At 38.8% G+C, this 23,001-nt stretch overlaps 1 protein-coding gene across 5 annotated transcripts in view; it reads right to left on the bottom strand.

The window, feature by feature from the left end:
* The window catches only part of RBM33 (RNA binding motif protein 33), a 205,707-nt gene that overhangs the window by 39,353 nt on the left and 143,353 nt on the right, over nt 1-23,001 (bottom strand). For all 5 annotated transcript variants that reach the window (XR_007514470.1, XM_049863167.1, XM_049863166.1 and 2 more), the window contains one exon: nt 18,977-19,633. Coding sequence is in view for 4 of the 5 variants with exons in the window: in XM_049863167.1 (XP_049719124.1) it covers nt 18,977-19,633 (657 nt within the window). In the remaining variant the exon portion in view is untranslated. The remainder of the gene's footprint in view (nt 1-18,976; nt 19,634-23,001) is intronic.

A 23,001-nucleotide genomic window follows, 5' to 3' on the forward strand; every position in this document is an offset into this window, starting at 1 on the left:
AAGGATCCCTGAGGTCATGGTCCCCAGACCTTCTGTTAGCCCAAGACAGGAACCATTCCCAAAGCCAACTCTTCAGACAGGGATTGGACTGGACTATGGGATAGAAAATGATACTGGTGAAGAGTGAGATTCTTGGGTCAAGTTGACACATGAGACTATGTGGGTAGCTTCTGTCTGGAGAAGAAATCAAAGGGCAGAAGGGGTCAGAAGCTGGCTGAATGGACACAAAATAGAAAGGGGAGGGAAGGAGTGTGTTATCTCATTAGAGGGAGAGCAACTAGGAGTACATAACAAGGTGTATATTTTTTGTATGAGAGACTGACTTGGTTTGTAAACTTTCACTTAAAGCACAATAAAAAATAAATAAATAAAATAAAAAAGTCGCCCTGGAGCAGGACTTCTGGCTCTGGTGGCATGAAGAGGCCACCAAATCCTCTCCCCCAAAGATAAGCATAAAGCTAGGAAAGTTGTTGAAAACAACCAATTCAACACTCTGGAATTCAACCAAAGTGAAACAACATATTCAGAAGCATTTCTTCATAAAAATTGGGAGCAGTGTCAGTCTGTGGCCTACTTGACTGGAGCTTTTATGAGCACAAGCTGGGTGTGAAAACCCAGAGCAGGTGGACTTCAACTGGTGCTGAGGCTGGAAAACCTGCGCAGTATTATCAGGAAAAGTAGCAAGTTCAGTGGAAAAGGAATGGGGAAAGCCCACTGACCCGTGGTCACGGTCCTGTTTGGGACATGTAGCAGACTGGCCAGAAATTTAAGCCCTTCACACAGGGCTGACCTGGAAACTCACCCAGGTACAGGGAGACCCAAGAAAGCCTGGCAGAAAGTAGGAACCAGGGCAGACGTAAGAACTGGCTGAACTTTAAGCACACTCTCCAACCCCACACAGACCCACTTGTTGGCTGACCGTTAAGCTATGGAGCAAGAATTGACCCCTGAGAAGCTAAGAAAAAAATATGTGAAAATTCAACAAAAAGTATTTTGAACTGAATGAAAACGAGAACACAACTTGTCAAAATTTAGGGATTCAACTAAAGCACTGCTTCCAGGGAAATTCATAGCTTTAAACTTTGTATCAGAAAGGAAGAGCTAAAATCAATAATTCAAGCTTTTATACCAAAAAACTAGAAAAAGAACAAGAACTCAAACCCAAAGTAGAAGGTAGGAAATAATAAAGATCACAGCAAAAGGCGATGACACAGTAAACAGAAAAACAGAGAAGATCAGTGAAACTAAAAGTTGGTTTGTGAGAGCTACAAAACTGACAGTCCTTTAACTAGACTAACCAAGAAAAAAGGAGACAAGATACAAACCACCAAAACCAGGAAAAAGACGGAGCATCACACTGACCCCACAGAAATTAAAAAGATTATTAACAACTTCATAATAACAAATCAGACAACTTACAAGAAACAAATAAATTCCATAAACACTGCAAGGTGCAAAAACTGACTCAAGAAGAAACAGAAAATTTGAACAGAAGTCTAAGAAGTAAAGACATTGAATTAATAATTTAAAAGACCTCCCCCCCAAAAAACAGAAAAAAACCCCAGGGGCAAATAGCTTCACTGCTAAATTCTGTCAAATAATGCAGGAAGACACACTACCCATCTTACAGAATCTCTTTCAGAAAGTAGAAGAGGGGAGCACTTTTCCATTCATTCTTTGAGTGAGAATTACTCTGATACAACGAAGACATCAAAAGAAATGAAAACTACAAAACAATATCCCTCATAAACATACATGAAAAAAATTAACAAAATATTAGCAAACTAAATCCAAAACACAGAAAAGGGATCATATACCACGACCAAGTAAGATGTATTCCAGAAATGCAAGACTGAGTCAACACCTGAAAATCAGCTAATGTTGTCGTTGTCGTTAGGTGTTACTGGCTCAGTTCAGACTCATGGCAACCCTATGCACACTGGAACGAGGCACCGCCCAGTCCTGCGCCATCCTTACGATCATTGCTATGCTTGAGCCCATTGTTGCAGCCACTGTAATAATCCATCTCATCTCATTGAGGGTCTTCCTCTTTTCCGCTGACCCTGTACTTCACCAAGCGTCATGTCCTTCTCCAGGGACTCATCCCTCCTGACAATATATCCAAAGTATGTAAGATGCAGTCTCGCCATCCCTGCTTCTAAGGAGCATTCTGGTTGTACTTCTTCCAAGACAGATTTGTTCATTCTTTTGACAGTCCATGGGATAATCAATATTCTTCCCCAACACTACAATTCAAAGGTGTCATTTCTTCTGTCTTCCTTATTCATTGCTCAGCTTTTACATGCATATGATGCGACTGAAAATACCATGGCTTGGGTCAGACACACCTTAGTCTTCAAGGTGACATCTTTGCTTTTCAACATTATAGAGATCCTTTGCAGCAGATTTCCCCAATGCAGTATGTGGTTTGATTTCCTGACTGCTTCTTCCATGGGTGTTTATTATGGATCCAAGTAAAATGAAATCCTTGACAACTGAAATCCTTTCTCCATTTATCATGATGTGGCTTACTGGTCCAGTTGCAAGGATTTTTGTTTTCTTCATGTTGAGGTGTAATCCATACTGAAGGCTGTGGTCTTTGATTCTCAGGAGTAAGTGCTTCAAGTTCTCTGTGCCTTCAACAAGCAAGGCTGCGTCATCTGCATACTACCGGTTGTTAACGAGTCTTCCTCCAATCCTGATGCCCCGTTCTTCTTCATACAGTCCAGCCTCTTGGATAATTTGCTCAGCATACAGACTGAAGAGGTACGGTGAAAGGATACAACCCTGACGCACACCTTTCCAGACTTTCAACCACTCAGTATCCCCCTGTTCTGTCCCAACAACTGCCTCTTGATCTATGTACAGGTTCCTCATGAGCACAATTAAGTGTTCTGGAATTCCCATTCTTTGTAATTTTATCCATAATTTATTATGATCCACACAGGTAAACATCCTTCTGGTATTCTCTGCTTTTAGCCAGGTTCCATCTGACATCAGCAATGATATGCCTGATGCCACATCCTCTTCTGAATCCAGCCTGAATTTCTGGCAGTTCCTTGTTGATATACTGCCGTAGCTGCTTTTGAATGATCTTCAGCAAAATTTTGCTTGCATGTGATATTAGTGATATTGCTCAATGATTTCTGCATTAGGTTGGATCACCTTTCCTGGGAATATGGATCTCTTCCACTCAGTTGGCCAGGAAGCTGTCTTCCATATTTCTTGGCATAGAGAAGTGAGCACCTCCAGCACTGTATCCATTTGTTGAAATACCTCAGTTGGTATTTCTGTCAATTCCTGGAGCCTTGTTTTTCACCAACGCCTTCAGTGTAGCCTGGAGTTCTTCCTTCAGTACCATCGGTTTCTGATCATATGCTACCTCTTGAAATGGCTGAACATCGACTAATTCTTTTTGGTATTACGACTTTGTGTATTCCTTCCATCTTCTTTTGATGCTTCCTGCATCGTTCGATATTTTCCCTGTAGAATCCTTCACTATTGCAACTTCAGGCTTGAATTTTTTCTTCAGTTCTTGCAGCTTGAGAAACTATGACCGTGTTCTTCCCTTTTGGTTTCCTATCTCCAGCTCTTTGGACATGTCACTGTAATACCTTACTTTGTCTTCTTGAGCCACCCTTTGAAGTCTTCTGTTCAGTTCTCTTACTTCATCACTACTTCCTTTTGCTTTAGCTGCTTGATGTTCAAGAGGAAGTTTCAGAGTCTCCTCTGAAATCCAACTTGGTCTTTTCTTTCTTTCCTGCCTTTTCAATGAACCCTTGCTTTCTTCATGTATGATGTCCTTGATCTCGTTCCACAACTTGTCTGGTCTTGGGTCATTAGTGTTCAACAAGTAAATCTATTCTTGAGATGGTCTCTAAATCCAGGTGAGATATACTCAAGGTCTTATTTTGGCTCTCGTGGACTTGCTCTGATTTTCTTCAGTTTCAGCTTGAACTTACATATGAGCAATTGATGGTCTGTTCCACAGTCGGCCCCCGGCCTTCTTCTAACTGATGATATTGACCTCTTCCATTGTCTCTTTCCACAGATATAGTCAATTTGATTCCTTGTGTTCCAGCTGGCAAGGTCCATGTATACAGTCGCTGTTTATGTTGGTGAGAAAAGGTACTTGCAATGAAGAAGTTGTTGGTCTTGCAAAATCCTATCATTCGACCTCCAGCATTGTTTCTGTCACCAAGGCCATATTTTCCAACTACCGATCCTTCTTTGTTTCCAACATTCATATTTCCATCACCAGTTATTATCAACGTAGCCTGATTGCATGTTCGATCAATTTCAGACTGCAGAAGCTGATAAAAATCTTCAATTTCTCCATCTTTTGCCTTAGTGGTTGGTGCGTAAATTTCAGTAATTAACTGGTCTTCCTTGAAGGTGTATGGATATTATCCTATTGCTGGCAGTGCTGTACTTCAGGATATATCTTGAAACGTTCTTTTTGACGATGAATGCAACACCATTCCTCTTCATGCTGTCATTCCCAGCACAGCAGACTATGACTGTCCGATTCAAAATGGCCAGTGCGAGTCCATTTCAGCTCACCAATGCCTGGGATATCATGTTTATGCATTCCATTTCATTTTTGACGATTTCCAATTTTCTTAGATTCATACTTCGTACATACCCAGCCACGTGTCTGTCAGTTTGTCGTACTGTGGGGGCTTCCATGTTGTTGTGATGCTAGAAGCTATGTGGCTGGTATTCAGATACCAGCAGGGTCACCCGTGGAGGACAGGTTTTAGCTGCACTTCCAGACTAAGACAGGCTAGGAAGAAGGACCCAGCAGTCTACTTCTGAAAAGAATTAGCCAGTGAAAACCTTATGAACAGCAGTGGAACACTGTCTGATATAGTGCTGGAAGATGAGCCCCCTAGTTTGGAAGACACTCAGAAGACAACTAGGGAAGAGCTAATGTAATAAACCACATTAACAGAATAAGGGACTACATGATCGCTTCCAAAGATACAGAAAAACCATTTGCCAAAATCCATTCATGACTAAAAACCCAGCAAAGTGGAAATACGAGGGAATTTCATCAGCCCAACAAAGGACATCACATTTAATAGGGAAAGGCTGAAACTTTCCCCTCAGGGTCACTTCTATTCAAAACTGAGCTGAACCAGTAGGGGATACTCGGCCCTGGCGGCACATCAGAATCATCTCTGGAGTTGCTGAGTGATTGTGTTGTCTGGCTTTACTTCAGAACAATTAGATTACAATCTCTGGAGTTGGGACCCAGATATCAGTATTATTTTAAAGGCTCTTCAGGTGATGCTATTGTTTGGCCAGGCTGTGAACCACCAAATCAGATGACTCTATAATTTGTATCTTAATTGCCTGAAATCCATTTATCTTGAAGGAAGTCACTCCTACCTTAAGGAGCAATACCCCCAAACGGAAATGGGAGCATTTGTGAAGAGGCAGGCCATTTGCAGGACCATGATCCCTCTAAAAAACGAGGCATTAACTGTCCGCGCCTCTTAAAGCTTCTGCACTAAGTCCTCTACCCAAGGGGTAAGCAGACACACCAGCCAGGCAGGGGTGGTCTAACTGCACAGTTTTTCATAGTCTTTATCTTAAAAAGTTATGGGTTCTCTCTACTGACATATATGTTTGAAATCTTCTATATTAAAAAGTTAAACGTTTTAGGGATATATACAACATCTCATCGGTGTTAAGAGCCAGTGATCCATCAAATACCTTATCTAAAAATCCTACTGAAATTAGGTTTCCTGATGGTGCAACCTTAGTACAAGATTTGGACATTCCCTATGCACATGTCAAGTCACACTGTCTTTAAACAGCACTTCTTCCACATGTGGTCACACTCTGAACTGGCCCTCCCGGTGCCATGGGCAGCAGTGTGTTGGCTGGGCAGAGGTGGCACTGGGCAGCTAAATTCTCTACACAGCTTAGATATGGGACAGCCACTGACTGTGATTCTCCATTCATTCTAATTAAATGCAGGGCTATTTATAATGCGGTGCTTTTGCATTTTTCTGAAAATCATGCTAAGCATCCAAGGCTTAAATATAAGTAACGTTTTGTGAAAAATATTAAATTTTTTTTTTTTTTTTTCAATTCAGAGAACAACTATTGGCTTTCAAATTAGCACAATAAAAATTCGATTTGAGGGAGAAATTTTAATTCTTGGGTTATTCCAGTGAACACTAGGTTGTGGTCATAAATATATATACTCATATACATACAAAGATAAATTTAAATGAGAACCAAGCCAAACTGAATCCACTCATTTACTTACATCTTCTTTAACTTATGCTAATAGTTATCACGTGAAAGTAATCCCAAAATGATTAGTACTTAGCTATGTAAACTTATTTGCTTACATCTTAATGTAAGCTAAATAACAGGTGGTTTTTTTTTGTAAATGGCAGGCTAGGATCTATGCATAAAAGTTCACTTTCAAAGTGAACTTCTCAAGGGTTGTACAGCACATGTTTTAACTCCTTATAAACCAGAGTATTTTAAATACGATTTTAATTATCTTCCACTTTCGCCAAAACAGATGAGAAGTTTTGTCTACCTTAAACCAAACTGGGATTATTTTTTCCCATAAATGATTATCTTCCAATGAACACTATAAAAAAATGTCTCTTTAGAATAGTTCCTTCCCGCCCCACCCCACCCCCAAATATAAGTGGCACTAAGCTTAGGGAATAAGGAACCCTGGTGGTGCAGTGGTTACGCACTCTGCTGCTAACTGAAACGACGCTGGTTCAAACCCACCAGCTGCTCCACGGGAGGAAGACATGGCGGTCTATTTCTGCAAAGGTTACAGCCTTGGAGACCCTATGGGGTAGTCCTACCCTGTCGCATGAGGTCGCTATGACTCGGAACAGACTTGATGGCAAAGGGTTTGGTTTTGGTTTAAGCTTAGGGAACACTTTTTATCAGCTTAATCGTGGCAAAAAATGAGGTTTGTTGCCCCCAACATTGGCAGGACAAATTTATTTATAACAAATGGTTTAAACGTATAGATAAAAATGCCTATTGATACTGTCAGGGCTTCTTGCTACTTGACAGATCAAATCTTATTTTCCTCCTTAAACCCCATAAAGTGGTATCACTGACTTGCATTCACTAGTGAGCAAACCGATTAACCCTTCTCTACAGAAATCTCAACTCCTGATTGATTACACCTATCAGACGCCAAGCAGCATTACTCTAGAGGGACAACACTCGACAAATCCCCAACCATTTTTCTCAGCCTTTGTGGCCCTGCTAGCTTATATTAACCCTGATGAAAAATTAATTTTCCTTATCTTCTTCTAAACCCCAAAATCCAAATCCGCCAAACTGGCAACTCTTTCTGTAAAGGTATTATGAAAACCTCTAAAAGATTAATTGCGTGTCTTCAGGTGACATTAAATTAATTTCTGTACTCATGACAGACATTTGATACTCCTTACTGAGAGGACAGATAACACTGTCAGGATACACAGAAGGACAGTGCTGTCGTGTCCCAGGGCAGCCTCTCAGGAATTCTCCTTTCGATAAGGCCATACTTCACTGTCACTGGCAGTGTTACTGATCTTAGAGCCCACAGGCTCACTGAACAGGTTTCCATTAACTGCAACAATGCTGGGTCTATCCTGGTAATCTTTATAAAGCTAATTCAAAATCTGAACAATAAATGCTATGCATGCTATATGAAGTTTCTAAACATAAATACATTTAAGGCTCCTCTATTTTTTCTTTGGAGACTACCGTATTAAAGGAGAGAAGATAAAAGAAAATAAACAGGCTAATGTTCTTCTCTGGGTTCCTAGGTCAATTCCTTAACTAAACTACTACAGTATCATGAGGTAGGAACATTCCACATTTGCAATGTTCATTTATTCTCCGAAATAAATTATTCTTCCATAATGGCAAGCACGAAAAACATGTAAACAACTTAAATCTAAAATGCTTCTTATGTAATTCTGGTAACGGGTCTGCAGAAACAGAATTAAAATCCACAAGGTTAAACAGACCAGAGCAGACTGACCTTGTAACTGCCTATCCCCTGTGTTGCAAGAAATAAAAGTATCCTTTTTTTTTTTTTTCCCCACATATGCTATATGCTTGTGATTTTATGCTGCAGTGACAACACAGTACAGTTATTCATCCGGTCTCTCTCTCTTAGCAATCTATCTTTCTGAGATTAGTTAGGTTTGGGGAAATCTTTAAAAAGCAAAATTAACTGGACTTTGGAGGAAAAAACCAAAGCCCTTGGCCTCTAAGGGGGTCTGATACCCCAGGATTCTCCAATTTCTATAGCACAGATCTGCCAATTAAAACGGGAAAGGATCACTAAAAGTGAGACTGCTAGGGCCTCCGGACTTGACAGGCCCCTCAGCTCCAGCATAATACAACAGCTGGGGTGAAGTCTGATTCTTCCAGCGAGAGCAGTTCACCAGAGGGCTGAAGCTCCTGGCTGTGCTAAGGAGCGGCTTCCGCCCAGCCGGGCATGCGACAGGCAGCTCAGCAGCACTGACTCTGCAGCTTGGGGGCAGCGTCTGTAGGGAAGGCACTGAGGCTCCTACTCTTGGAGGCTGTTAAGAGTTAGGAGAGGGAAGTTACCTAAGACACTGGAAACAGCAGACTCCCTTTCTGCTAGGGAGGGTGAATAGCAAATCCTGATTCTTAATTATAGGTGAATTATGGCTCATTGAGCTGCTATTCACTCTCCAACTTCACATGCCTAAAGGAACCATGTTATTAGTGAGTACAGAAATTCTTATTCGTTAAAACTGATTTCTACCCCCTTATAAACAATCTTCTATCTTGCCCACATTTAGAAGTCATGTTTAAGATTGCTTAAAAAGTAAATTCTTTGAAAGTTATCAATCTACTAAAACCCTTTAAAAATATTTATGTTCAATAGTTTCTCCCCTAGAAGGAAGATTCTAGAGTATAACTCTTATTTAATAAGTGATTAATCAAGATTATTCATGCCCCATTTTTCTTCCTCTCTTCTGCTATTTGCCTTTTGGCCATTTTACGGCTCATCTGCACCTTTAACAGGGAAAGGAGCAGGAAACAAATGAGGTCAAGTCCCAGTTCGTTAACTCTCAGCTACCAGAAAGGGACTGACAGGAGAGAAGGTGAAACTAGTGGCTCCCATCTTTCCATGAGCTACCTACCACTGGGCAATCCTGTCCCCCTCTGCCATTCTTTTCTTCCCTTCCCTAAACCAGGTACCTCAACAGTGTGCACCTCTTGCCTCCTACCCACTTCTATCAACAGCAATTTTTCTTACACTCAATTTCGCCTATCATCTGGTCTTTCTAGAACATCTTTTCTCTATTAGTAGGTCTGCAGTGTTGTCCTTTACATTGTTCTCTTCTATAGATTCAGATTCTGAAATGTTATTTTTGAATCACTTCCATTTAAGATCTCCCTGGCCAAGATCCGTCCCACCTCTCCTACTTATCTGCTCACAAGCACTGCCAAAGACCATGGTACAAAGTTAACTTCTGCCAAAAACCAATGAGTCAGTAACAGTTGTATCTGCATGCCCCGGAACTAGGAAACTCAGCTTGGGTTCACTTGAATAACAACCACAAAGGTTATATTAGCTGTCTTTGCCTGTGACTCCCCGTCACAAGTATCACCACCGATTTATGATATGAATATTTCCGTTTACAAAATGCAAAATGTAGCAAAAGATGTACAATGAATTTGTAAAGTGAATAAAGGAGTGTTGGGAGGATACAGTGAGTTTTTGCATGAAAAGACTAGAAGAATTAGTAATAAAAACTTTTGTTTTATAATAACAATGTAAGTAAATATATCCTAATATATTATAAGTAAACAATGTAAATAATAATTTATTTTTGCTTTTTTCCAAATTTTGCTTACTGGTATTATCTAAATGTCTACAACAAGCAACCATTACTTTTATAATCAGAAGTACTTGGGGAGAAAAACACTCAGGCCCACTGTGCTAATGCCTCCCTTGCTACTTCAATTAAACAAAAAATAAACTATGTCTATAGTTTTAAAAAGAGTTACTTATTTTTCCAATTATTTCAACAAATACTTCTGAAATTTTAAATGTACTTCAAACTGCCCTAAATCCTGCGCATAAAAACTAAATTTAAGACCCAGTGTACTCCTGAATAACTGGGACGGGTCAGCAGGTGCTGTTGTTAGCTGCCGGCCAGTTAGCTGCCGTCCAGTTGATTCTGATTCACGGTGCCCCAGGTGAAGAGCTCTGCAAACAAGTGGCTGTCCTAGGACTCAGCGTGGGTGAGAAAGCACGTAGTGCTGGCACAGTACAAAGGAAGAGTGACGGATTTTGTGTACGAAGTAGTCAGGGGAGATGTCCCAGAAGATAGCCTCAAGCTGGATTTTAAATACTGAGTAAATTGACAAGTGGGACAGAGGCATGAAGCAGCATGGCACAGCTGGCAGAGTGCAGGTCTCAAAGTATAACCCTGCATTTCATGCTTAGGAACTTAGACTATTCCTTAGACCAGTATTTCCCAACAGTGACAGGCAACTTTAGGAGTATAAAGAGGTACTTTTTTGTCTCTAAATTAAACTTCCAGGAGTTGTTACCCTGAAAGATATATAAAATAAATGCTGGTACCAATGGTATGAGCCCGACTCCTTGAATAAATGAGGAAGTCAGAGTCTCTGCTACCTATAGTTGTTGATAAACCTGTTGAAACGTACAGCCAACAAGCTTCCCCAATGTACCAAGTGTACCTTTTGAGAACATTCCCCAAACCACACACTCCCTTCCCTGTTGGCAGTTTTCCACCTCAGCCACGGCCAAAAGAACATATCTTGGCTAGCCCTCCTCCAAAGAAGATGAGATATCCATTTTTGATATTTAAATAGTGATGTTTAATTCTCCTGGAATTATTATGCAATCACAATAATTCAAAATATGAAATAAAGCAAAAAGGATTTTTGATTCCTGTCGATGATATATTTCAAGAAATACACAAAATTCAACCAATTCAAGGAGTGTCTTGTAAGGCATTTTTCTTTTTTGGAAATTCACAGTGAAAGGACTGGACATGTGCCAAGAGGACCTAAAAATAATGACACCCAATAAGCAATGAAGAGACCTTGCAACTGAATGGATGGCCACTAAACTGAACTGCAGCATCTTGGAGAGAAGCTTGAGTCCCACGCCGAGCAGGGAGATTACGAGCCTGCGCGTCTTTGGACCAGAAAGTAAGGCAGTATTCCAAGAGTGATGGAGACAAATAGAAAGGACAGAGAAGCCAGAGTGGAGGAGCCCTCACTGGCCAATCTATATGAGGGGCAATTCTAACACCAAAACAAAAGACGACAGTAAGAGTTGACTAAATAAAATAAGAATTCATAAGCACTTATTTATACTATAAAAAAAGTGAGGGCAAAGAGAAAGCCATTACAGTAGTAGCATTACAACTAATAAATACAGAAGGAATGTTAACATTATAAAAAATCAGTGCTTGCTAAAAACAGTTAAAATTTCATGAGGAACTGCACATTAACATAGTCTCAAAATACCTTCCCATGAATTACTTATTAATTACAAATGGTTAAAGTATGACTTTACAGTGGACAAACCTGGCACACACCATCTTACTCAAGCAACCAAAGTGAACCTCATCAATACTGGGACAAAGTGACATCACATGGCTCGTGACATGCTGCAATGCAAAGGACACACTATCCCTTCCATGGTACTCCTGCCAGAAGTGTCAACCTGACACTAATCACAAGGAAACATAAGACAAACCCAAACCAAAGGACATTCTATAAAATAAGTGGTCTCTTTTTAAAAAGGTTAAGGTCAAAAAAATACAAAGAAAGGCTGGGGGAATATTCCAGACTAAAGGAGACTGAAGAGAGATGACAATGTAATACATGATCCTGGATTAGATTCTAAATTGGGGAAAAAATGGCTATAAAGGATATAATCAGACAAATGATAAAGTCTGAATATGTACTATGGTAACAGTATCGTAGCAATGTTAAATTTCCTCTTATTTGATAATTCTACTGTGGTTTTGTAAGAGAATATCTTTGTTCTGAGATAATGCACACGGTATCTTCAACCTACTCTCAAATAGGTTGGGAAAATGGGTGTGTGTGTGTGTGTGTGTGTGTGTGTGTGTGTGTGTGTGTGTGTGTGTGTGTAAAAAGACAAAAAGGTAATGATAAAGCAAACATGGCAAAATATAAACAGTCAATCCAGTAAACGGTATACAAGAGTTTCTTATACTATTCTTGCAACTTCTCTTAAACTGAAATTATATCAAAATAAAACATTCCCCACCTCCCTCCCCTTCCCCCACCCAGCCCCACAAAAGGATCCAAACTAAATCCACTGCCATTGAGTGAATTCTGACTCCTATCAACCCCATAGGACAGAGCAGAACTGCACCATAGGGTCTCCAAGGCTGTCCATTTTTTACAGAACCAGACTGCCACATCTTTCTCCCAAGGAGCAGCTGGCAGGTTCAAACTGCTGACCTTTCAGTTAGCAGCTGAGCACTTTAACCACTATGCCACCCCAGGGCTCCTACAAAAGGATCAGACATACATATCACCTCTTCTACCACCTCTCTAAAAACGTCTAGGAGTAACCGCTGAGTGGGCAGGAAGGGACCAATTACCCGTACACGTGTCACTTGAGCTTTTCTTTGAAAGTCTACAAATGCAGTCTAACTTCAAAAAGCAGGATTGTACAAATAAACAGGGCCCTATGCATGCAGCATTCTGACAGTCTTTTAAAGATAAAATACAAGAGTATCAAAATTGGACAGCTGGCTTTCCTGCTGGGACATTCTGTATTTCTCCCATTTCTCTGTGTGGCCAGTAGAACAAAGTACTGTTTACTTAATGTGCAGCCAAACTCTTAAAAATTTCAATACCTTGATTAGAATAGAGTATCTGAATTCAGTATTTGCTTTCAATTTCTTAAAAAACCCCATAATAAGCCGCTTCTAAATACACAATTTATTTCTTGCTTAAGCTAAACGGGGAGGGTAGTTATTTCCTGAGCAACTATCATGTGCTCAGGCCTTGTGCTAAACCCTTTACACAGGTTACACCTAATTCTTACAACAATGCTATGAGGAGATCTTATCCCCGTTTTCCTGATGGGGGGAGCTGAGGTTCACTCAGGCCAAGTAACCAAGGCTGGAAAGATACAAAATGGAAGCCAAGATGCAAATACTTCAAAGATTATCCCATTTCCCCTAAATCTGGGAGAGAGAAGTTCAAGACTCAAGGCTGTTAAGGAATTTCCATGATACGCACTTATTCTAACTTCTTTGTGTGAGTGTGTGTTTAATCACGAAGAATGGCTGGCAAAACTACCGTAAGTTTACACTAAGTAAATGTTTTATATGTTTATACTGGCTGTGTTACTACTTGAAAAGTTTTTTGGATTATTTTACTGGTTACATACGAACAAAATTAGGATTTAACAAGGTTGCTTTTTTGGTTTCTTAAAATTAAACACTTAAAACCGCTTCCTGAAAAATGAGCAAATGAAGGCTATTTCTAAATTTTAAGTAATAAAAAGAGAACAATTCCATCAAATACAATTCGTTAACTACACTACTTGCAGAATATTCAGGGAGGCTCATGAAACTTTAGAAGCAATACTTGCTAATATTTAGCACTACATTATAAGCACCATTAACTTTTTCCTTTTGTAAGCTCACCTAACAAATTTAGATAATAAAAGGATGGGAAAAAATTAAAATTCACATATACAGAGATTGATTAGCCTCATAACAAAAGGTCTCTTTAAACTTCATCCCTCTCTAGGGTTTCCCCCAACATTTTAAATGTAAAACTTGACTTAAATTCATTTACACAGAAATACTCAAGGATTCATTTACAGCATATAGCCAAGTTATATAGCTTGTACTTAACTAGTTTAAACAATGACGCACTTCCCTAGCTAGTGGCCATCTAGTTACTCTAATGTTACCGGTCACTTCACACAGGTTCCAGGGTTGATACTCTTAACCAATTATGGAGCTTTTTCTTACCTCTCAATCCTTCTCAACATATTGCTCCAGTCAGGTACTACATTCACCACGGATCAGCTGGAGTCGGCAAGCAAAATAGAATCTACCTGTCATCTGTGCTCAGAAGCACTCACTAAAAATTTTCTGAATCAACACTGACTACTGTACATTTGTAGTAAACAGGAGAATCTAACCCCTAATCATGAAATAAATAACACTTTAGAAAAAAGGAGTAGTAAAAAAAACTAGACACACAATGGTAAAGAGCATAGGATTCAGAGTTACACCTGGATTAGAAACCTACCTCTGCTACTTGCTAGCCGAGTGACCCTGGGTTACTAACGTATCCGAGATTCAAGTTACTCACACGTAAAATAGGAACAAGAATATCCACCTCATAAGGATGTTGTGAAGATTACATGAGAAAGTCTATAAAACGATTAACATGCTAAACACTTGATAAACGTTAATATTGCTATTATTCGTCATAAAATCACAGAATTTCTAGAAGGGGCCTTAGAAGCATCCTAAAAAAACAATGGACATTTACAATGTGCCTTCTAGGTGCTAGAAACTTTCATTTATTTATTCCTCACAGCAATCTTAATAACCCTATTCAAAGATTGGAAATGGAGATTCAAAGAAATGAAATACTTTGTTCTAGGCCCCAAAGAGGAAAAGTAGCAGACTATCATTCAAACATGGGTCTGTCTTTCTGAATCCCAAGCCACGTTGTTTTCACTATATCACACTGTTGTGTAGAAATATAATCTCTCTGTCCTAGAAAAGGAGAGATTCTCTGTATTCCATGAAAAGATCAGAATGGCCAACAAAAAACATGGTGCCAACAATAAGTCCTTGAAAGAAGTGAAGAATCAGCTTCCAAACCGTAAACCAAGATAATAACCCTAGTCATACAACCATGTAAGAAATAATGCCAAGAAATCATTTTTATAAAGTCTTTTTGAAAATGCTTATGTCCATAACACATTAGCCATATAACAGAGAAGAATAATACATAACTAGGAATCCTTTTACAATGAGTAGGGTGAATTAAAATCACCTTAAAGATCAAATAATTAATTAAAGGGAAGACAGAAAACCCAACTGTCTTAAGACTCAGGATCTCTCGCCTCTCCACCCATCCCCCCCCCCAAATTTAATAAATCCAAACATAAGTTGTTTTTGGTAATTAACCAAAACAAACAAACAAACAAAAAACCTTGTTGCCATCGAGTCAATTGCGACTCACAGTGACCCTACAGAACAGAGTGGAAATGCCCCAGAGGGTTTCCAAGGAGCGGCTGGTATACTCATACTGCTGACCTTTTGGTTAGCAGCCAAATTTTTAACCAATGCGCCACCAGGGCTCCATAATTAACTAAATATGGGCAATAAAAAAATTTTGATTTAAAATTGCCTCGCAGGTGTGTGAGACTCTGACTGACAGCAACCCCACATGTGTCAGAGTTTTCACTGGTTTCAATGAGTGATTTTTCAGAAGAAGACTGCCAGGCCTTTCTTCTGAGGTACCTCTCGGTTAGCAGCCAAGCATGTTAACTGTTCGCACCACCGAGGGACTCCCTCACAGGTATTGTACACCTAAAGAAACCTAAGTAAGTTGTAAGACATTTCCAATTTGGCTGTCAGAAATAATACCAAGAAAATTCTACTCTCATAAATGTAACTGAACAATCTCACCAGTACATTTTTGACCTGTGATCATCCACCAGAGTATACTACGTCACGGGATAGTCCCAAATTCTGCCTACAGATTCAGTAATGTAATGAGGAGACTACTGAATGTGAAGAAAAATTTATTTCAATGTATTAGACGCAAGGTCAGGTTAGGAAAGAAAGCGAAGGAAATAAAACTGATTCTCTCTAATCTCTTGGAAACCTCACAAATACAACATGAAGAAAGATGATTTTTATAATAACAGGATGTCAAGAAGCTAACTGCTCATAGCAAAACACATGTGAAACATGAACCGACAATGAAATGCATTTATTAAACAAGCAATTATGAAATTGAAATGTATAAATAATCTTCTCCATAGGTACTACGTATGAGCTAATCCTTCCAAAACGCTCAGCCCCTGTCAGGCCCTTACTAGGGTGCCTTGTTTAGCTCTAGGCTCACAATTGACCAGTTTCACAGCATTAATGCCACAGCCAACCGAGGCGGAGAACAACCCAGGTACACATACCTCAGCAGTAGCAGGAGAAGAAATAGAAGTTGAAATAAAGGTAAGAGCACCTAGCACTCAAAAGTAACTGTTGTCTTTTTTGCATTGCCTGAAATAAGCAGTTTTGTAAATAACAATTAAATGTGTCCTCTTAAAAACAATTACAACCCAGAGGAAAAACCAAGGCCGTAGAGAAATGCCGTTTGTTTTAGCTCAGAGAGATATAAGAGATACTTAACATTTGATAAATCAAAAGTTTCCAACATGCTATCGGTAGATTTGTTGGAATAAATCCTAAAATACAGAACATGTTGGTTAGTTCATCTAGTAATTAAAAAGTTGGTTCAAAAGCTATTCAAAGTACTGGTTTGGCAGATACCTATTTTCATGCAAAATTCATTTTTCCCCTTGTGTTGTAAAATTACATAACATGATTTTGGAATACAGTCTGATACGAAATATATTTTTTCCACTACAGAAAAAGACAGCAAAAAATTCAGGTAGGTAAATTATTTTAAAGGAATGGCATTTATTAGTTAAAAGCTACTCTTTGATGGTAGAAATCATCTTTCACTTCTTATCTCACCAATCTCAGTAATAAAAAGTGCTGGGTCCTAGCTATTACAGTAAAGTATTCCCAACAGCGACCACAAGTCTCCTCCTCTTGTACTTATAACTCAAATTTAACAAGTGAGACACTGATGAATAAAGTACATTTAAAAGCAGAAAGGCCATACACACTATAGAAACTAATGAAAGTTTAGGTTCTCACCTAAAGATAACAAATTCACATAATATTAAAATAAGTTGATGTAGCATAGTTCATCTGCGTACTGACGTTTTCAATCACAACAAATAGATGAGAGAAAAAACAGATTCGGAGAAACAAAATTATGGGTCCTGTTGTTGGGTCTGGTTGAGTATTCTATAAATGAAACTTGCTATTTATATTAGGAAACCCTGGTGGCGTAGTGGTTAAGTGCTACAGCTGCTAACCAAAGGGTCGGGAGTGCAAATCTGCCAGGTGCTCCCTGGAAGCTCGGTGGGGCAGTTCTACCCTGTTCTATAGGGTCACTATGAGTCGGGATCAAAAAAAAAATTTATATTAGTCTATCAAAATTTTCTTTAAACACACCAAAAAAAAAAAAAAAAATCACATTTTTGTCTACAAACATAGAAAGAAAAAGCACACCCAACAAGTAAACCAACTAATCCAATCAGCTGTCCTTAACGCGTCCAGCAAAGGCTGCGGTGTCGTACAGGAACGCCTCTGGGTTTCTGAGTGTTTTTAAGAGGCACTGCTTGTGTTGGATGAACTTTTTTTTTGCGGGGGGGGGGGGAGTGAATTTTTTATTATATTATTATTTTTTAAGTAATCATTACTGGCTGGCTCACTGTGAACACCTGTGTCTTGCTGCTATTCTCCTCTCTTCCACAATACAAGCCGCACACAATAGGTAGCACTGTTTTGAACTAGGACACCACAGGCCGCAGCACACATGTAGTATTCACTCTAAGTTACCAATAAAGGAAAGCTTTTACCATGCAGGCACTCCGAGGGGTGAAAACGAGGTCTGTCGCTAAGTCTGTCTTTAAGTCAAATCTCCAGGCACATACAGTTCCTACTGAGTGTCAGCCAAGTGTTTTTTTATGCATATAAAACACTTAAGAAACACTTCTAAGCTGCGCAGTGTTTTTGTGACCACCGCAAAGGAGTGAGTGCATTCATTATTACGGACCATTATAAGCATTTAACTCAAATTTTTAATGCAATAGGCTTTATGACAGTTCATTTTTAAGTACTAGTTACTCATAAGTCTGGACGTTCGTAACCTAGAGACCGCCTGTGACTAAATGCAGGATAAGGAAGCAAGTATTTTACAGATCACTTCTTTACCAGAGAATCTTCTACAAGAGGACTCTATCTGCAGCGACATTTTTATTTTGGAGTACTGAACTTACCCAAACTACAGTGGCAAACTGTAACTCCTGTGTCTTACAGAAAATGATCTAAAATGCGCACCAATCACATGTAAAGAAAGAAAGGAGGCATGTTTCACTTTTTGAAAGCAGGTGGTGAGATAACATATGATTTCAATTTAGAATTTTGTTACCCTTTTTCTTCCCCCTGAGGGAGGAAGCTGGCTTCGAAACCAGAAGACAGGTAATAGTTTTTGCAACAAGGCTGCTTAAAAGTAGGCACACATGTACATACAACCACCACCACCACCCATTACACACAGAAAAACCCGCTGCCGTCAAGTCAAGTATGACCCATAGCGACCCTACAGGGCAGAGCAGAACTGCCCCATACAGTTTCCAAGGAGCACCTGGTGGACTGAAACTGCTGACCTTTTGGTTAGCAGCTGTAGCTCTTAACCACTATGCCACCAGGGATTCCACATACAGGTGCTTGCTAAATCTAAAGCTACACACAACAAATTATTTCTTTTATGGTAAAGAAAATTTTATTTTTAAAACAAACTTAGATAATTCTATCACATATTATCTATGAAATGAAGCTAAAACTGAGGAAAAGGCTAATTTTGAGACTGTCATACTGGTCTTTCATTAAGACTCAAAAGACACAACTGAAAAAATATGGGTCCCAGTTGAAAGTTTAAATGACATTTCTTCTACCACCTTCAGGTAGGTACATGATTCTAACAGAGCCAAGTTTTATTTCTCTTTCTTCCATAACATTCTCTAGGAATGAAGGTATTGTAAGTGAAATACGAATGGGGAGAGCACTCACAAGGCATGTAGACTTACCCCGCCTGACAACTTAATCACCCTGACTTTGGAGCTGATGTGCGGCCCGTCTCCACTACCGCTGTTTGCCCGCTGCATGACCGTCCTTTTCACTCCAGGTTTCACTTCCTGGGGCCGGCCTTGGACGGAGGCCACTCTAGCAGTCTGTGGCGAAGGTGGTAATTCTTCCATGTCAGCAGGTTTCACTTGTAGTACTTTGAGGGATGGCTGAGTTTGACTTTGAGGTACTGTTCTGGCCTGTCTCAAATGTTTCAGTGGTTTCAATTGTCCTTGATACTGCATATTAGCACCAGATGGTACAAAACTTGATGTTTTGGGCTGAACATTTGAAACAGCAACATCTTGGTTTTTAACAAGAAGTCTGTTTTTCACATTTTGTCTGACCTGTGCACCTGGAAAGGGTAACAATGGGTTTCCATTGGGGGGTGAAGGTGAAGATGTGCGTTCTTCTTGCTCTACTGGGAGCTGGGGGGTATAAAGCTGCTGCTGCTGTTGCTGCTGCTGCTGCTGCGCGAGTCTCTCAAGTAACTCCTTCTTTCGAGCACCAGCCTGCTGCTGCCGTCGTAACTCCTTTTGTTTCAGGATTTCTTCTCTCAGGCGTTTCTGTTCTTCTATCTTTAAACGATACAACCTTGTTTCCTCATCTTCATCAGGAAACTGAAATAGAGAACACACACTGCTTACTTTGGAGCACAAGGCAAGGTGACCACTCTATTTCAACAAACTAAGAAAGTGCACTTCTCAAAGACCCTCAACTCAGTATTTGAGAGAAGCCATCCAAAATCTGCTTCAAGACTTTTAAGCCTAACTGTTTCCTACTTGGAGGGTAAAGAAATTACACAGCTAAAGCTAATTTGGAAGATCTTACCAGAATATTAAAAAAAAAATGTAAATTTCTACTCATCTACAAGTTTGAAACCAATTAAACTATTCATTTAAGGTATCAAAATATGTTTCAAACGGAAATGGCAACAAAACTGAAGCACCCGCTGTCTCCCAGCTTTTATCTTGCTCTTTTCTGACAAACTAACAAAAGGCAGGGTGGCAAATGACCTGAAAGGCCCTGATTAGAACTATTGATTTTTCTTACAGAATTTTCAACCTGATCTCAAACTCATTTGTCACAGAATAATTGGTTATAATGAACAGCACAAGTCAATCTCGCTGACCTTGAACTCACGTACTCTCCTCAGAATCAAAATGTTGCCAATTGCAGTATTAGAATATCAATGGCTATATATAAGGAACCTTTAATATTCCAGCCCCAAACCATTCTGAAAGCCTGTCAAATAATCTGAAAAGGTCCAATAACGTCCATAAAAAACACCCAATCCTTATAAAAAGTTAAGGACTTAACAAAAAAGAGTAATAATTTTCTTTAAAAAATTCATATACATCCTCACCTACAGATACTTCAAAAGAATGTAACACAGTATTTAATCTACCTAGAATTCAGAATTCAGATAGCTACTTAATAATCTTATCTACTCTACATAAGCCTTAGGAATTTAGGATTACAATGCAGCTGAAGAGTGAGCTGATGTTCTGGGAGTCCATGCAGTTCGCTTACAGGTCCCTCGAGCAGGGCTGGCTTATCATTCTGTGAGCAATTCCTACCAACACGGTTATCTAATTTCAAAGTCTAGGACAGATCTGAAACAGCAAATTTGAAGGCGAGTGAAGGGCTATCATATACGTAGGCATATAGAGCAAGAAGAGACATCAGGGAAAAAAGACAGAAAAACAGTAAGATATGACTATACAGTTCAAAAAGCTACAGAACCAAAGCCATCTGGGAGCAAACAGTTGTAAATATATTAGTAGGCCCTAAGGATGCACTGTTTAAAAATTCAGGAAAAAATAATATTCATTAGGGTTTTTCTTAAAGCCATCAAGAAAAAGTTAAAATGTGTTCAGGAATCTAGATAGAAATACTTTAGAAAGGTTTCCATCTAAATAAATTTGTCCTTGATTATATCATTAACAACTACATAAGTATAAGAATATGAACCATGTTATTATATCATTATCAACTGCATAAGTATAAGAATATAAACCACATTTATTTAAGCAAAACAAATAGAAGACTTTTCTTTTAAAAAAGGAAAAATTAAAAAAAATCTATTTCCAGTCCTATTCTATGTACACAGAAAATTAAAAGCAAACAAATGAAGACATTCATTTATTATAATCACTCATGTTTTCACGCTTAAATGACTTTCCACACTACAGCCACCTGCAAGCTCCATTTCACCCCTCGATCTGCTTAACTCTGAAGAAGAAGAATTTAGAAGCCTACCCAAATCAACTATTATGAAAGGAGCAAATAGCCAGAAGTGACTAGAGGTATGCCTAGAAGGTCATTTCTGTCATACTATTTTGGCCACTGTTATTATAAAAGTAATGTGTATGACTTAATTTTTCTGAATCAAATCAGCTTACATATACAAAGCAAGGAGATGCCTATATAAAAGTATTATAAAATTTTTAGCAAAGAACCCTTTTTATAAACTAACTGCCCTGATTCAGTTTGGAAATCTAGATTATTTTTTCAGATATTGATTTGGAAATAAAAAAGTCACTCTTCTAATAAGATCTTATTAAACGTTAACTCAATATTTTCACTTTATATTTATATCTGATTTAATAACATACTGTTAAAACTGTTACAATACTTTATTAGGAAAAAAATGACCAAATGGTAATAATAACAAACTGCTAAAAGATAAAAGCTGTATTGACTAGTTTTTATAAAATTAAGAAAACACAACTTTCCTAAATTTCATTCTAAGGAAACCTTCCATGCCGCTCTTACTTCATTATATTAATATATGTTAACATATTATCCTAATTCATTATGTTCTATGTAAGTTTTATCAATATATTAATAACTCCCACGTACTGATCTCTTTTCATGTCCCAGGGAAAAAACACTGCCTTGTTTAATCCTCATTTGACAGGGAACTTCAGGCTCATGAGAGGTGACGTAACTTGCCCAGGGTCACACTGCTAACAAGGGACAGGGCATTCCAAAGGCTGTGTTTTTAAGAGTTCCCGGGAGATGCAAATAATCCACCTAAACCAGACTGCTCTGCCTTGTTAGTACCTAAGTTTTACCGACACTGCCCAATTTTTACACCTGTATTTCTAGGGAGGAGTCTGAAACTGAAACATCTATTGTACAGTAACATTACATAAATCCCATTCATTTCTTTTATAGGGCATCAATGGCCTCTTAGGGCTTGTCCCAGCCATAGATTTTATTGCTACTTAACAAGAGTTCATTAAAAACTTCATGACGGATATTATGTTAATATTAACCCCCCCCAAGCAAAAAATAAGTGGCCAAACCTAAATCAAGATGCAAATAAGGCAACTGGAAACCATGTAGAATACCTACATGCATTTGTTATTTATACTTAAAACATTCCGTACCTATTTCGAAGTTAGAAACAACATATATAATTATAATTAAAAACAAAGCCCCCAAAACATTATTCACAGACCAAAAGTAAAGGTGGTCCTATCTTCTAGAAGCTTATAGTGAAAAACAATAAAAGTCACAGAAAGGTAACTATGTGTATCAGGGACCAGCAAACTACAGCCCTCAGGCTAAAGCCGGCCCATCACCTTCTTTTGTAAATAAAGTTTTATTTTATAGCCCTGCCTACCATTCACTTCAGAATTATCTGTAACTCTTTTTGTGCTAATTGTTACTACAGAAACAGCTTGGACAATAAAGCCTAAAATAATTACTACCCAGCCCTTTACAGAAAAAGTTTACTAACCTCTGGTAGTATAGATTCTAAATCATAAAACAATAATTGTACGAATATATAGATAAAACCTAATACTGTAAACCAGTGACAAGTATATCTTATATGGACATGGTTATTAGGTTAAAAGAAGGACCCAATTCAAGACGTAGCTGAAAACAAGAGTGAGAAGACTTCGTGAATAACCGCAGAGAGTCCAGGTTAATTACAAGGCTTCTTGCCTGAGTGTTTGTTTTTTTTTTTTTAAAG

Source organism: Elephas maximus, chromosome 20, assembly GCF_024166365.1.
Source record: "Elephas maximus indicus isolate mEleMax1 chromosome 20, mEleMax1 primary haplotype, whole genome shotgun sequence".
Classification (NCBI taxonomy): Eukaryota; Metazoa; Chordata; class Mammalia; order Proboscidea; family Elephantidae; genus Elephas; species Elephas maximus.